The sequence below is a fragment of the Onychostruthus taczanowskii genome, unplaced genomic scaffold (genome assembly GCF_017590055.1).
Source record: "Onychostruthus taczanowskii isolate IOZ18803 unplaced genomic scaffold, ASM1759005v1 scaffold12, whole genome shotgun sequence".
Taxonomy (NCBI): domain Eukaryota; kingdom Metazoa; phylum Chordata; class Aves; order Passeriformes; family Passeridae; genus Onychostruthus; species Onychostruthus taczanowskii.
In genome coordinates this window covers 2,729,668-2,744,309 of record NW_024498351.1, presented here as the reverse complement: position 1 = coordinate 2,744,309, position 14,642 = coordinate 2,729,668, and the positions used below count along the sequence as shown (strand labels likewise).

General features: G+C 40.9%; 1 protein-coding gene across 1 annotated transcript in view; it reads right to left on the bottom strand.

Moving 5' to 3' along the window:
• LOC121331374 (transmembrane protease serine 11E-like) overlaps positions 1-14,642 on the bottom strand; it is a 39,578-nt gene that overhangs the window by 7,779 nt on the left and 17,157 nt on the right. Inside the window, exons 4-5 of the mRNA XM_041395736.1 lie at positions 9,916-9,983; positions 6,569-6,732 (exon numbers count right to left, since the gene is read on the bottom strand). Coding sequence (XP_041251670.1) covers positions 6,569-6,732; positions 9,916-9,983 — 232 coding nt within the window. The remainder of the gene's footprint in view (positions 1-6,568; positions 6,733-9,915; positions 9,984-14,642) is intronic.

Genomic DNA, 14,642 nt, shown 5'->3' with positions numbered 1-14,642 from the left:
TGCTGTGAGTCATAGGTGCTCTGCAAGGCACATGCATGTATCTCTGTTTGCCTTTTTATGAGGCACCTAGAAAAAAGTACAAACCTCACATGGGCAAAATTTTACCCATTGCTTCCAGCTGGAACAACTTCTGTGTAATTGGATACACAAGCCTTCCATACACACACTGCCAGTCCATCCAGCTCTGAATGTCAGCATGTCTTACACTATATCACTGCTATGCAACTGCTACACTCTCCTTCCCATCCTCTGCTGAAGGAAAAAGGCCAGTGATACCCTGTTTTAATTACTGTTAGCAAATTCAGTGCTGTATTCACTAGGGTAGGGTCCCAAATGCAGAGCACATGAATGTGTTTGGAAAACTGAAGTAACTGACCCTATTTTCAGATAAGCTGAGCCCACAGTAGATCAAAAGCATTAGAGTTACATGATACCACTGGAAATAAGGTTGCTTACTGGTTTACCTTGCTAGGGGCTTGCCTTCATTTGTTACCAGCTTCACATTTTGGCCTGTTGAAGAGCACAGATGTTCAGATTGTGCCAGCCAGTGTGTTGCAAGCCCTGCCTTGAAGCAGTCACTTGTAAGGCACGAGAGAAAATTTCGCTGCCCTGCTCATTTACTAGTTGCCCTGGTTGTTTGCACTACCAAGAAAAAGCATCAATTAGTGACAATTAAAGTGTCATATCTTGTCCCAACCGCATATGGCTGCAAAAGTAGTTGTTTGTGCCACATTTAGGAAAACAGTGTTCAAGCTTCTACTGTAAACAAGTTCAATTCGAACCTGTGTTGAATACCTGTAAAATGGAGCTTGCTAATGAATTCAAGCTTGCTTAACTTTAATGATAAAACAAATATCTAAATTAAAATGGCAGCAATCTATTGAAATGCAGCTTAGGGATTCCATCTCAGAAGAGGGCTCTGTTCTCCAATTGGACAAGCAATTTTGTTAATATTGTTATTTTACATATTTATCAAACAAAATAACTCTAAAACATGGGTAAATTCTTAATTTCTGTTTAACTTGCACTTACTATTTAAGGCCAATAAATTATCAGTAAAGAACTTTTTTACTCCTCAACATATGTGTCTGAGCAAACTTGGAATTAAATGCTCATAGTTAACTGCAGAGTGAAAGGGACATCTTATCTGTGAGGGTTTCAGAGGTTCCTGTGGAAAAACGTGCTCACTTGGCTACATCTCTAAATAATGTCAGTGTCATTGTATCAAAGGAATCCATCGTGTGCCCACCGCCTCATTTCATTTTATCCACAGAGTTCAGTGTTTATGTTAAAAGGAAAAGATCAGACAGAACTCTATGATATAAGACTATCAGACATTAAATTGACATAGTGCAAGCAAGGCAACCAAATGAATTATTAGGGGATATGTATTTTCAGCATGGAAAGGGCCAGAGATAGCTGCAAATTTAAAGAAGATACATGCTTTAAAAATCTGATGCAGTTTTACCAAATTACATAATTTCTCACAGGTGCTGATTCATAAAAGAAACTTGCTTTTCTTTATAGGTTTCTACACTTACAGATTTTCTAGATGTGAAAGCATTACTTCTAGTCTCAAAAGCAAACTGCATGTTCCATCCTCTACTATATCAAGTTCCCACCTCTTGCTGGTTGTTCTAAGATGTTTTTTCACACAGAGAGGTTAAGGTGGAGGAGATTTTCTTGAAGGGGATATGAATGGAGGAAAGGATTGTAAACAAAAATAAGAAAGAGTAGGCGCTTCAGTACTCATAACACATTCTCGGAAATGCATTTGAAGCACAGCTTTGGGAAATGCACCAGGGAGCAGAGGAAGCATTTTTCCCACTGTCCTTCACCACATTTTAATAACAACTTTCTTGAAAGGAGTGAGAATTACAAAATTCTCAGGTACATCAGAAACAGGGGCCTCACCCAGAGTTATGCAGGGTAACAACTGCACATGCAGACAAAAAGAGGATCACCGGCCAGGTTCAGCAGGTCACCAAACTGGGCAGCTGAGAGGAGTGTCACAGAGCACATGTCCTGCAGTGCACACAGAGGTGGGGATAACAGCTCTACCCTAGTGCTCTTTAATTACGGTAAAGACCACAAAGGTCTGAAGTACTGGGGGAAATGGGAATAAGAGCAGTGAGCAGCAGATTCAGTTGTGTTCCAAAAACTGTACCTTAAAGGAACTGCAGGAATTTCATGAAAGATGGCAAAACATGAGCTTTGAGTTTAGCAGGAAAGGCATGCTCTTTTGTGGTTACATAGTTCATATATCCTAAAATGTCTCTCCACTAACCTTGCCATATTTTCACTGCTCACAACAGGAATTACCTCTCCAGATTTATGCACCCTTGTAGAAGTAGCAAAACATGGCTTAGATACAGGTGATGCAATTCTCATTCCTTCAACAGAGTAGAGTAACCTGATAGAGACACGACTGCTTTGTGCCTCTAGTTGTCCCTGTCACCCAGCTGTTCCCTCCCTGCTGATGTTCACTGCACCTGTCCTCACATCTGTGACTCCCTCCACTGTCCCCCATCAGCATCTTAATCCTGTCCATGAGGCAGACATAGGTCCATACCTCACAGCTCCATCTGGTTGTCCTGTAGCTCGAGGAGGGATCTGCTATGTACCAGTTCTGTAACAGGCACCAAAACAGATAAGACTTTTAGCATTACTTTTCTTCCTGACCTACACTCATGCCTGAGCTGCAATCAATGTCTTAGTACAGTAAAGGCAGCCCAAATTGCTCTCAACCTCTGCAGACAAGGCAGGGAAAACGCAGGGTTTGAGTGAGAAAATCAATTAAATTAATGTATCTGGGTCATGAGAAGAGAGGTCAAGATGACTTTCTGCTTAATGCCTTTATCACAAGCATATCCTTGCAAAATACTAATTTTAAGATACATTTCAGTCCCTCCCATTTCAGTCATTCTCTCTAGACTCTTACTGAAATGTACCACCTTGTGCCACACTAGTGACCTCAAAGTGGAGGAATATCAGATCTCCACTGTTTCCTAATGTACAGATGCATGTTCAGTTCCACTCCCCAGAGATGCTGTTGTGGCTGATAAAGGGCAAATATCCAGACTGCTCCATACACTATTTGACATGGAACATTCCTCATCAACCCTGTCAGACACTCATCTGCATGACTCCCACAGAAGACTAGATAAAGAGGTAAGAATCTGTCTGCCAGGTTCTGTACTTTGTAGTTGTTAGGAGCTTTAGCAAGCCCCAGATTCCAGATGAATAGAAACAATAACAGTTGGCTTGTTGATCAAAACCAATTCATGACTCATTATTCATGGTCAAAACCTTTGGCTGTGCAACAGATGGGAATCCTTCCTACTCACTTTGAACAGTGCCAGTGATCTTGCAACCAGCTTCTTTCTGACATCAGAAGTACATTCCCAAAAATACATCTTGGGATACTTCCAAGCTACCTGACAAAGGGAAATAGCCTGGCAAGCTGCTTTACACTGTACTTAATACGGATCCAGACTGTCAGGTGACTCTACTTCTAACCAAGAAACCCTCAGGAAAATAAATCAGCCTTGCAGGAGAACTCTTTGTTGCCAGAGCTATACAGAAGGCAAACTGCAACATCTTCTTTCAGTGCCAGTGGAAGAGCAAGTCCCAACATGGGTGTTTCCAAGCCATCTGACACTTTGATATCTCACTTTGATTGCCCTTGCACTGCTCTTCAGGGAAGGTTTGCTGAGTTCTTCACTGAAAATTTGGCTTCTAGTGGGGTTTGTACAAAAGTGCAAAGAATTCTATCGGTTCTTATTTTCTATCAAAATCAGAGGGAATGTGTGGATGTAAACCATCCTTGACCAGGGGACTCTGATGTCTAGCCAAATAAGAAAGCAGGAACTTCAGCAATGATACATTTGAAGGTACCCTGACAAAAATGTATTTTTGCAGTCCTGTGTAAAGAACATCTACAGTTTAGTGACAGAAAAATCAGAGACAGTATTATATTGTTTCCCTTGAAGTTCTGCACATTTTCTATTTTCTCACATATGTATGATGAAGCTTCTTTCTGTTTTATTTAAAAAAAAACAAAAAAAAAACAAAAAAAACCCCAAAACTACGAACATATTGTCAGTATAGACTTCATCCCATCTTTATTCCCAATCCTCAGGGATGCAGAGGCAAAGCAAGTTCTACCCCTGGTCTGGTAGACCGCTTAATGTTTGTAGTGCTGATCTGAACTGCAGCTTGAAGGTTTCAAGTGTAGCACCCAGTTTGGAGGAGTTTGTTGGAGCTGATTCTCAAGGCAAATACTTGTGAGTGAAGCGCAGGTTGAGACATGGTGTTGAACAACAAGGTGATTATTTCAGGGGAGGAAGACTTAAGGAGGTTCCCTTTATCAGACTCCCCCTAGCATGTGATATAAATGAGTGCCTGACCTAGATTTGTTCAACTAGTGAGCTATGCTTAGCTAAAGTGAGCTATATCATGGCCCCTAAATTAGAATCTTTTGATAAGGTGGTTACAAAGAACAGTTTAATGATTTTTTACAAGCTATTATGAAAATGTCATTCTGAAAATGCCTTAGGATAAATAAGGATTCCAGTTGGCAAAAAGGTGCAATGAAGCAATATTTAGAAAGGTGCCTGCAGAGCATGGAAAAAATCTAGGGCTTTTTAGGTTCCATGGTTTAAATACTCATAGTGGACAAGATATTTCAGGAGGCGAGAGAAAAGTAGAAAATGCAAAATCTAGATTCTTTTGTGGACCTCTGGGATCTGTTGAAAACTGTCATTTCTCCCTGGTGTGAGAAATGAGTTTTATAAATTGAGACCAGCACCTCCTCTAAAAGCACAGGAGCTCTCCATTCTATACTCTTCTCCTGAGTCCACCTGAAATGGCAACACCATTCAGGATCTGGCCTAAGCTTCATACCCCTGCTGAATCCTCTTAACAAAGAAAGATCAAAATTTTTTTGGACAGCCTTTTATTGTTGTCTCTTAGAAATGCCAAGGTATTGTTTATGTTCCTTTGTGTCACTCATAGCACTTGCACAATGCTAGTCCTGTAATGAGTAGCTGACCTGTACAGTCAGTGTTTTATGGTTAGGCTGGGAGAGCCAAGAAAAGCAACACATAGTTTGCCACACAGCATTGATAAAGTGATATAGATGCCATCTCTTAGTGAGACTATTTAATGAAAAAATTGCAATTCAATTACATTAGCCAATTTTTTAATTAGCTATTAGTGCATTACTGTAACATTCCTGGTGCAGTTCAAGGTCAACTAAAACAATTTTGATTCACTTCCCACATTTACCAGACTGAATAAAAGCAGCTTGACTTGATAAGATCTCAGTCCTTTTTTAACAATATTTTTTGTACACTCTCCAATGTTATCCTTTATGTAAAGCATCAAATTACACTGAAGATTCAAAATTCACTAACTCATCACCCAACTGTGTAAACAAAAACAAATCTCTTTGAATCTCTCTGATGCCCACAGAGTATTTTTATCTGGGAGAATTTACATGTGCACTTTGTTGAACAGGAACTACTGGCATATAAACAACACTGCAGGGAAATGGTGATGATTTGCCCAGAGGGATGTCACCTATCATCCTGAGCCATTCCAAAGGCGAAGGCTGGTTGGCCCATCAAGAAACAATGGGAGTGTGACAGCTCATATTTGAGTTCCATTGCATTACCACAATGCAAATATGTGCCCAGTTCAGGCACCAAGTGGAGGAACAAGAAGTTGCTTCTGCTCATTTCTGAGTGGGAGGAAGTCTGGATCCATCCAGTATGGAATCTGGCCCAGGTATCTTGTTCTCTAAATACAGCTGTCTAACCTCTGGTTCAAGTAGTCTAGTGTGGAACAGCAAGCAGCAAGCACCCACCCTATCACTGTACTGTCACCCCTGCGCTTAGGAGCAAGCAGTTCTGCAAAAACAAACGGAGCAAGTATCTGTCCCTAGCTGTCAACCAGCAACTCATCCTTGAAAAGTTTGACACGCAGAAAAATTGCTGACTATATATAACTGAAGCCAAGACAGAGACAAAATTCTCAGCCTGCACAAAAATTCTGTAGCAGAACCAAAGTGTAGAAGGTAGTGCAGTTAATGGTCATATTCTGCAGATTTATGTCTGCTTTGTGAAGAAGGGGATAGAATCCCTAGCTGAGAAGTCATGTAGATAAAAACATATGCCTTTCTTTCCCTTTCCTCTGGGGAATTTGCAAGGATATTGATCCTCACACCAAATATTATTTTTTCAGTGCATTGGTTCTTTCCCCTTGTCATCCAAATATACTTCCTGCACTTTCAGGCTCCATGACAGTAACATAAAGTTGGTACTGCAGTTTGGAGGAAGGCTGAGGGTGTACAGCAAAACCACAAAGTAACTGCTCCCAGTTATCCATATTTAAGGTATTTTTCAAAGGTTTAGGGGGGTTTGCCGCTGATTTTGGTCTAACTTAAGGAGCATGAAAGACTGTCATTCAGACACAGTAACATCAAAAGCTATCATCAAAAGGAAAAAAAACCAAATCCCATCAATCAGAAAATGGAAAGAATTACTTTTAAAAGTAATATACTTACTTGAGACGGTGGAAGACCGGACATTTATTCGCAGAGGCCCTGTGTATTTTCTCAGGCCTCTCCGTAAGATCTTTCCAACTCTTTCCCGCAGTGCTTCTCTAGAATCCGTAGAGGAGAACCAGAATGTGAGCAAAGCCTCTGTCATCACACCATCAGTATCTGGGCTACAAACCAATGAAAGAGTCTCGTTACCTCCAGCCCACTTCTGCATTTCTTAGTTGTTATCTTAGCTCCTCTAGCAATGGCAATGTAACATAAAAGATTAGATACATTTTCAGACATTTGTGAGAAGAAATTTCCAAAAGAAATTCAAGAACACTGAATGGTCAAATGCATCATAGGCTAGAAGGTGGCATGATGCTTTCTGTGAACAAATGACCAATTTTATAATAGAGTCTGAAAAGCAGTCGCTGACTACACACCTGAGACAGAACAGAGGAAGGATGAAGTGATCTGATTGCAATGAAAAGCTGGATAAACAGCACTTCAGAAACATGATGTAAGTGATTAGCAGTATCTACACAGACCTTTCAATGGCCCTGAACACAGAGTAAAAATTTACAATCATCACCAAAAAGGTACTTGGACCTTTTTGGGAGCTGGGGAGAGACCACATAACCTAATTCCACCGCAGCAACCTCTTGGAGAATATTCCTAATAACCTTTTGTTGTGCAACAATAAATGAAACTTGGCAGCATACCCACAGTATATTTATTAAAGTCAAAGAGATGGATCACAAAAGGGGCCTTCAACACCTCATTGAAAAGTGCAAGCAGCACACACATTGAGGCAAACAATTCCACAGTTTTAATGTAAGATCACAGAAAGGAAAAGGGAGAAAAGTCTTGTAACAGGCTGAATTCACCTGGTAGTTGTATTTCATTTTCCTCAAAGCATCAGATATTGCAAGAGATGGAATGATAGACTACAAACATCAAACTGACTAATCTGGCATAGTAAATCTTGCTCTGTACTTGCAGATGTCTTATCCCTGGTCATCACAAAGGGAAGATAAGAACTTGCACCAGGAACCTTCTCTCTTGTGCTTCCTCCCACCTGAACCAAGCCACAAGAGATGAAATCACAGTTAGTTCATATAGGGGAAGAACTAAAAGCAGGTTGCTCTTTCTTTAGCGAGGAAAGGAAAAGAGAAGATTTCCTAGTTATATCTCACTGTCTTGGAAATTTGTAACTACATAAAGGAAAAAGAGAATACAGCTTATACAGAACTCATGCAATCAGGCTTTAATCTTTGAAAGGAACACGTGCCAAATTGAAACATACATTCCTGATATCGCCAGTGGAGGGAAAGAAAAGGTCATATGCTTTAAGCACACCAAGGCATGCCAGGTGGTTTGTAGGTGAGCAGAAAGACACACTCCTTGCCTCAAGGATCTCATAATTGAGACTGAGAGGTTGTATGTGAACTTTTCAACAGACTGCTTTTTCCATTTGTTCCAACTTCAGTGTGATTGCCACTTTGTTTATTTTCCAGATATTATCTGATCCAACCGTGGGTGTTGCTCTGCATTTCTGAGGTGTTCCCTCACCTGTCCCCCCACTCCTCTTCCTGTGCTGTGCCACACTGGAATTACCGTATCAACTCTTGCAAGCAAACCACACCTCTCGAAACCCTCAGCTAAGTACTGCCCACCCTGATTCACTTATTATATAGAAGAGATCCAGAGCCAAGGACACCTAGTCAAGATTAGTATTGTCTTTCTCAGTGAGCAGTGGGCATTATTATTGATGTGTTGCTTATACTGAGCCAAAAGATATGCACAGTCCTTTCCAAGTAAATTCACAACCATGACCCTGCTCAAAAGAACTTGCAGTCTGAGCCCTTGAAGAGGCACAAAGAGTGTACATCTGAAAAAGCAAACAAGCTTTGGCACATGCAAATCTTGCATCCAACACAGCAAACATCACAAGTACCCTCAGTCTGTGCTTGGGAAAAAGAAGTAATGAAAAATATTGCTTATCCCTACATATTGGCCTCTCAGATCCCTAAATCACCCTGCCTATGCTTGCAACACTCTAGCCAGTATCAAAAAATATACTTAAATCTGCATTCCAATAACAACTTGTGTGTAACTGGGATTAAGCTAAGGTAGAGGAAGAGGCAGGATGTCACAAACCATGTAAGAACAAAAAGGAGCACATTCACAAGGATTAGATCTTTAGATCTTAGTCTTGCAGCTGTAGTCTATGATTATGAAGGCATTCAAGGTCTATATTTGCAAAGTGTTGGGCACTGTTACTCAGGAGCAAGATCTTAGTACTACAATAGTTCTATAAAAAGATCATTTTCAGCACTTAACAGTGGTAAAAAAAATCAAATTAAACGTTACATATTATTGGCAGTTGAACAGAGAGTAAAAGAGGGGAAAAAGCTCCACATTGCTCAGTGATAATCTCAATTGTGGGTCTGACCTCTTCATCTGAAAAAAGCAGGAACAGCAGACCTGAGAGATGTATGGAACAGGATGATAAGAAACAGTTTGAAATGCAAAGAATGCTGAGTAGACTGGGATTTCCAACCGAAAAAAAAATTTTAAAAGAGTGGATCTTATTGAGTACAAGAGAAAAGGGATATGATGGGAGTGTCCAGTATCAGTAATTGCATGGAGAGGAGGAGTAGTGATCAACTTTTCATCATCTCTTTGAGAAAGGAGCTAGGGGTCACTGAATGATTGGAAGAAGGTGGTTCTTCACAAGTATCTCCTTCCTAAAGGACCGAGGTGCACGGATTTCAAGAGCCCAGGAGACAACAGATAAGTCCTTGGGAAATAACGCCACCGAGGGCTGCTAAACAAACCACAACCACTTCAAGAACTCCCAAGTGGTAAATACCTGGAGGCAGGGAGCATACCAAGAAGCAGTTATCACAGGTCTGCTGTGCTGCTCCTGTTTCCTGGGCGCCTACTTATGCCCATTCTTAGAGCCACAATGGTAAGTCGGACTTTCTGAGCCAGCACAGCCTGGTTTTACTTGACAAGCCCAGCGCAATAGCAATGCTAGAAATGACATCTGCATTATGGTGTAAGAAATAGTTCTGAAAATCCTTTTCTGGTTTTAGATAGCTTTAGTTATCTCTGCTTTAATAACTAAATCTTGCTCAGGATCTGAACACAAACTTGTTGGAATTTGGACTGACTAAAAGGTATCTTCTGCATTAAGATCCAAAGGAGAGCAAGGTTCAGAACCAGATTATGCTCAGTTAGGGATTATGCTCTGGTTTTACACACACACTTTACCGAACACACTTTACTGAATCAGATCTAGCTGGGCTTGGTGTACATTTAATTTTATCTCAGCTGCGTGCATTTATTATAATCTCACATACCTCACTCTGATTAAGCGTGAACGGATGTATTTTTTCCTTAAAATGGAATTGTAAAATGTCTTGTCGATCTGTTGAAAAAAGAAAAATATAAGATAACAACAAAAAAGGAGGGAAGCGGACATATTGCTGGAAGGAGCATTAAGAAAACAGCATTCAGTTTACAGCTTACAGAGCCAAGAAACATAATGCAGCCCAGCCTCTAGATAACATTTGTCACAAACCTTTCCTAACCATTTCCCCTTTGACGTAAGGCATATCATAAAAAAGGAAACTCATTTTTCTAAATGTCCTATGGCTATATCAGTGTGCCACTGCAGTGCTGTCTTGTCCTCTCCCAGGCATGAGAAATACACAAACATCCTTGGAACACACTGCTGCACTCTTCCAAAGCACAGCTTCCTAAAGACTGCCCACAGAATGGATACAGGATGCTGTGCTCTGCAGTGCACTCAGCCTCTCTTGTAAGGGCCCTTTCTGACACAGCATTTGCCCTTGGTCTTATAGAAATCTATAGCAAAGCCACCAATAATTTCAAATTATTATTTGATTATCACGTTCTCCTACCACCCTTGTGATTTTCCACGTGCTTGGACCATCATCAAGCAATTCTCATCAGAAACTGGAAATCCAGAACTCCTAAGGAATCGATCCCCAAATAACATCTTTACCAGTTCCTGCTCAACTACATCCTGTCAGGATGTCATCTCAAGATTGCAGGATCGGTCTGAGGCAGCTCAGTGTGATATAACATGGCATGAAATTCTGCCAGGAATGGCTCAGGATCACTGAAGGATTGAGAAATAGCAGAGTCACTGGTGAGTTATGCAGCAACTCCTCCTACCAGCAAGACCCAGTAAATTGAACATATCCTGTAAACATCAAATGCATTACAGGGAAAACTGCACAGAAATGCTTTACAACATCATGTAAGCTGTCTTTTTTTTTAGTTTTTAGCCCTTAAAGGCAGTCTATTTTAGCCAATTCTCAAGATGTTCTGTTTTCCAAAGGAAAGGAAAAAGTAATGGTTCTCAAACTATTAATATGTTGAAATATGTCAGATACAGGAACAAGTATGTAAGCATGAAATCTGGGGGTGATTCCTCCCAAGGAACACAAACCCCCTATTTTCCAGCCTTGGCTGTCACAAGATGAAGCTTCATGGCATTATACAGGGATATTGAAGCAGAATAATTATAAGATGAAAACTGCACAATGATTATTTTAAGGTGATTTTAAGCATACATTAGTAAGAAAAAAAAAGAAACATTTTAATGGTCATGCATTTAACTGATGTTTTACATTGCTCTTACTGGCAGTTATCTGCAAGTAGTTTGGCATTTGGAACAGACAAAATGCTATGGAAAAAGACATCTCAACTGCAACAAGCTGCTGTAGATATGCAGAATGCATTTTATCCTCTCACTTTGCAGACTGCCAGCTGCTACCACTACATTTTGTGATGCATCCAGTTAAAATGAGTTTTGTTTCCTATAACTCCACATCCTGTTCCACCACAACCTCCCCTGGTTATTGGAAGCAGTTGCCCTTAGACAAAAAGGGAGGGTTTTTGCCCTGTTTTTTTTTTTAATGATAACATTTGCTTATCATTTCTGTCACAGTGTTACCTGCTGCACCAGTGATTGTGTAAGCAGAAGCATGCGGCTGAGCAGCACTGCCAGCTTTGTGGCATGCAGTGGCCTGTGCTATCTTTGGCTGCACTGTCTTTGAGAACTTTTGAGATATTTGGGACAGAGATTTCTTTGAGGAGTGCTTTGCAATCAAAAGAGAGGCTTGAGCTGGGCTGAGATACACCTCAAGCTGCTGCATTGCTAACAAGCACAGTGAAAGCAGAGTGACTTTCAGCTTGGGAGTGAAGAGGGCAGGAATTCGCAATTCCTTGCAAGAGAGGGTTGTGTCCATTTGACATTCCCAAATCCTTTATCTCCTCCTGACAGCTGGATTTTCAAGATACCTTACTGTCTCAGATGTTAGAGTGTTTTTGCTACACTTTCCACCTGCACTTCTGCAGCAGATACAGGGATTCTTACTTCCATTACCCATTCTCTTGTGTATCTTTGTTACAGCCTAAGCAGCTTGTGTGACTGTGGTTTTTGTACTCCCAACATGTTCAGCTTTGTCCTTTTCTCCTCAGCCTGCACCACTTCCAAGATGTTCCATACAGTCTGATGAGGAACACCATGTGCTGCAGCACAGACAAAGACTTCCAGTGGTAGCTGACAAAACTTTTGTTTGTGCTTTTAACAAAAAGAATCTATGGAATCCAAATGCAACTAAACTATCACCAATGGACACTGGTTTGAGAACATTCAATCCAGAAAGCCTGTTAGTTATTTTCATGGGGAGAACAGGAAGCATATGATTTAAAATTATACCCAATCTGTGTTGCTTCCATTCTCTTTCACACTTTCATATCTGAATGAGAAAGTAGACACTTTTTCCATTACACACTGTCACTAACTTTCCCACCCTTAAGAGTTGCCTTAGCACTACATCACCCACAGACAAAAAAATAACTGAAGGGTGGCTTTGTTTTCGGTGAACCTTGCAGGTCCTTTAACACTTTCAAATGTGAGCTAACATTTTTTACTTTTGCAATCCACTGTGTCTTACCATGAAAGAAGCGCTAGCCAAACCACTGCACTGTGGCCTACTGCTCACCTGCTGATGAATTAACTTGGCAAATATGTCCCAAATCTCTTCTTTCCTTCAACTATGATTTTGGTAACCTGAATTATTAAAAGTAATCTTTATATTCATACACAGTTTATATAAGAGGAGAGTATGTAGGAAGATGCCGTCAGATAAAAACTTTCAGAGATTAACGTTCTGCCTTATATTTTTACAGCTCTTTTTTTGGTGAAGCCTTTCACACACCAAACAGAAAACATTTCTCTCCAGCCTGCTAATAGCTTTCTTTACAGCTTGAGTCACAACCTTTGGAGCAAAAGCATCTAGGACTTTGTCCAGTGACCAGGTGTGATCTGGTCCTGCTTGCGAGAAGCACTTAAACTAATTTTAAATGTTTTTCTTTGATTACAGCCCCTCAAAAGTGACACTGTCGTGACCAGATCCCTTAAATTCACCTCTGTTTGAGTGCATCTCACTGTTTTTCCTGGCTTTTGTCTAGCAGCAGCTCAACTGTGACAGCTGTTGCTGCAGGCAAGGTCTATGAGCATTCTGAACCAAGTGCCAAGTCCTGCTCCTTTCAAATGAGAAGCATTTTCCTGACAGTCTTTATTTAGAAAATTACATTTCTAATTTCCTCAGTTTCATTTCATATTCTCCAAAATTTTTACAACACTTCTCTCTACGCAGAACAATTTTCTTAGACAAATTAGACTTTATTCCTGAGTGCTGATCCATCCAATACAGTAATGAACAGTGGCTAGCACCAAAGATGCGTAGGAGGGCAAAACATTCCCACTGTACAAACCCAGACAAAAAGGAAAATCTTCTATATTCCTTGTAGTCTGAATTTGTTTTATACTTTGATGAACAAGACTTCTTTTCCTATTCTGTCTCAAAAAACTCCAGATCTCATCACGCTCTTTTTCTTGTGTCATGCCATGTTCAACCTTCTAAGGCCCATGATCAATCTACTGAAATCTTTCTGATTCTTTTTGTAAAAATCTTTGTGATTTCCAAGTCACACAGTGTGTCCTTCCTCCCTGGGACCCAAAAATTAGCAAAGCCCTGGAAATAGGTCACAACAGGGATCCCATTGCTTCAGGGTAGTAGGAACTGAGTTAAGCTGGCCTTGCCCAGATGTGTAGCTGTGTCTGGAAGTGACCCAGCAAGGCTGGCTGTGTCAAGCCCTCGCTTTCTCCCACCACACGCTGCTCTGCCACTGCACACTGTGTCACAAGGTTTATCAGAAAGCTATCTTAAATCTAGTTTGACGGAACTCTCCTCAGGAATATTTGCTGAATGCACTGAGTTACTTGCATGGGATGTTCCAAAGCATTCAATAGGCTTGGGAGCACAAAGCTTCTTGTTGCTCAATAGTATTGCTTTTTTTGCCTGCTGCCAGTTTAGCCCTTCAACAGCTATCCTCATACCACATTCTTCCTGTTACCTCAGTAGCTACTTAGGATGTAAAGCCTATTATTAGTGATATTTAAAGCTTTTTAACCATAAATAGAAATTGCAACATACCACGTGATTCAGTGACTCTCCCCAGTTTACAGCTCAACATGCTGAGACACCCTAGAGCTGACCATAATCCAAATCCAGTAGCTGCTCCTTTGAGAACCTGACATTCTTAGTGCCCTGATTTCAGCTAAGGGGTTGAGAGAGGACACAAGGAGAAAGACTGACAGGGACAGCAAAAAAAAAGAATGTGGCACTGTTCCAAACCAGGATGTGGACATCACACTCTCCTTGGAAACAGACATTCCAATTACTAGCACAGCCCTACAGCCACAGTCCTTGCCTGAGGTGAAGAAAACAGACCTGAAGGAGAGCAAGCACAATGGTCCCCTTGCCTCCAGCAAACCAGAGGGTCAGAACCCTTCCCATCAGAAACCACACACACAAGGACAGCAGGTCTCAAAGTGGGCAAGAGCTGTGTGATCCCAAACATCAGCAAATGGCATCACAAACTCCTCAGAGGGTTTAAGCTAACAGGGCTGCTAAAGCTGAGGGTGAGTAAGCACTGCCTGACCTGACTGCACTGAAATAAGGAGCTCAGCCAGATGGTTCCCAGA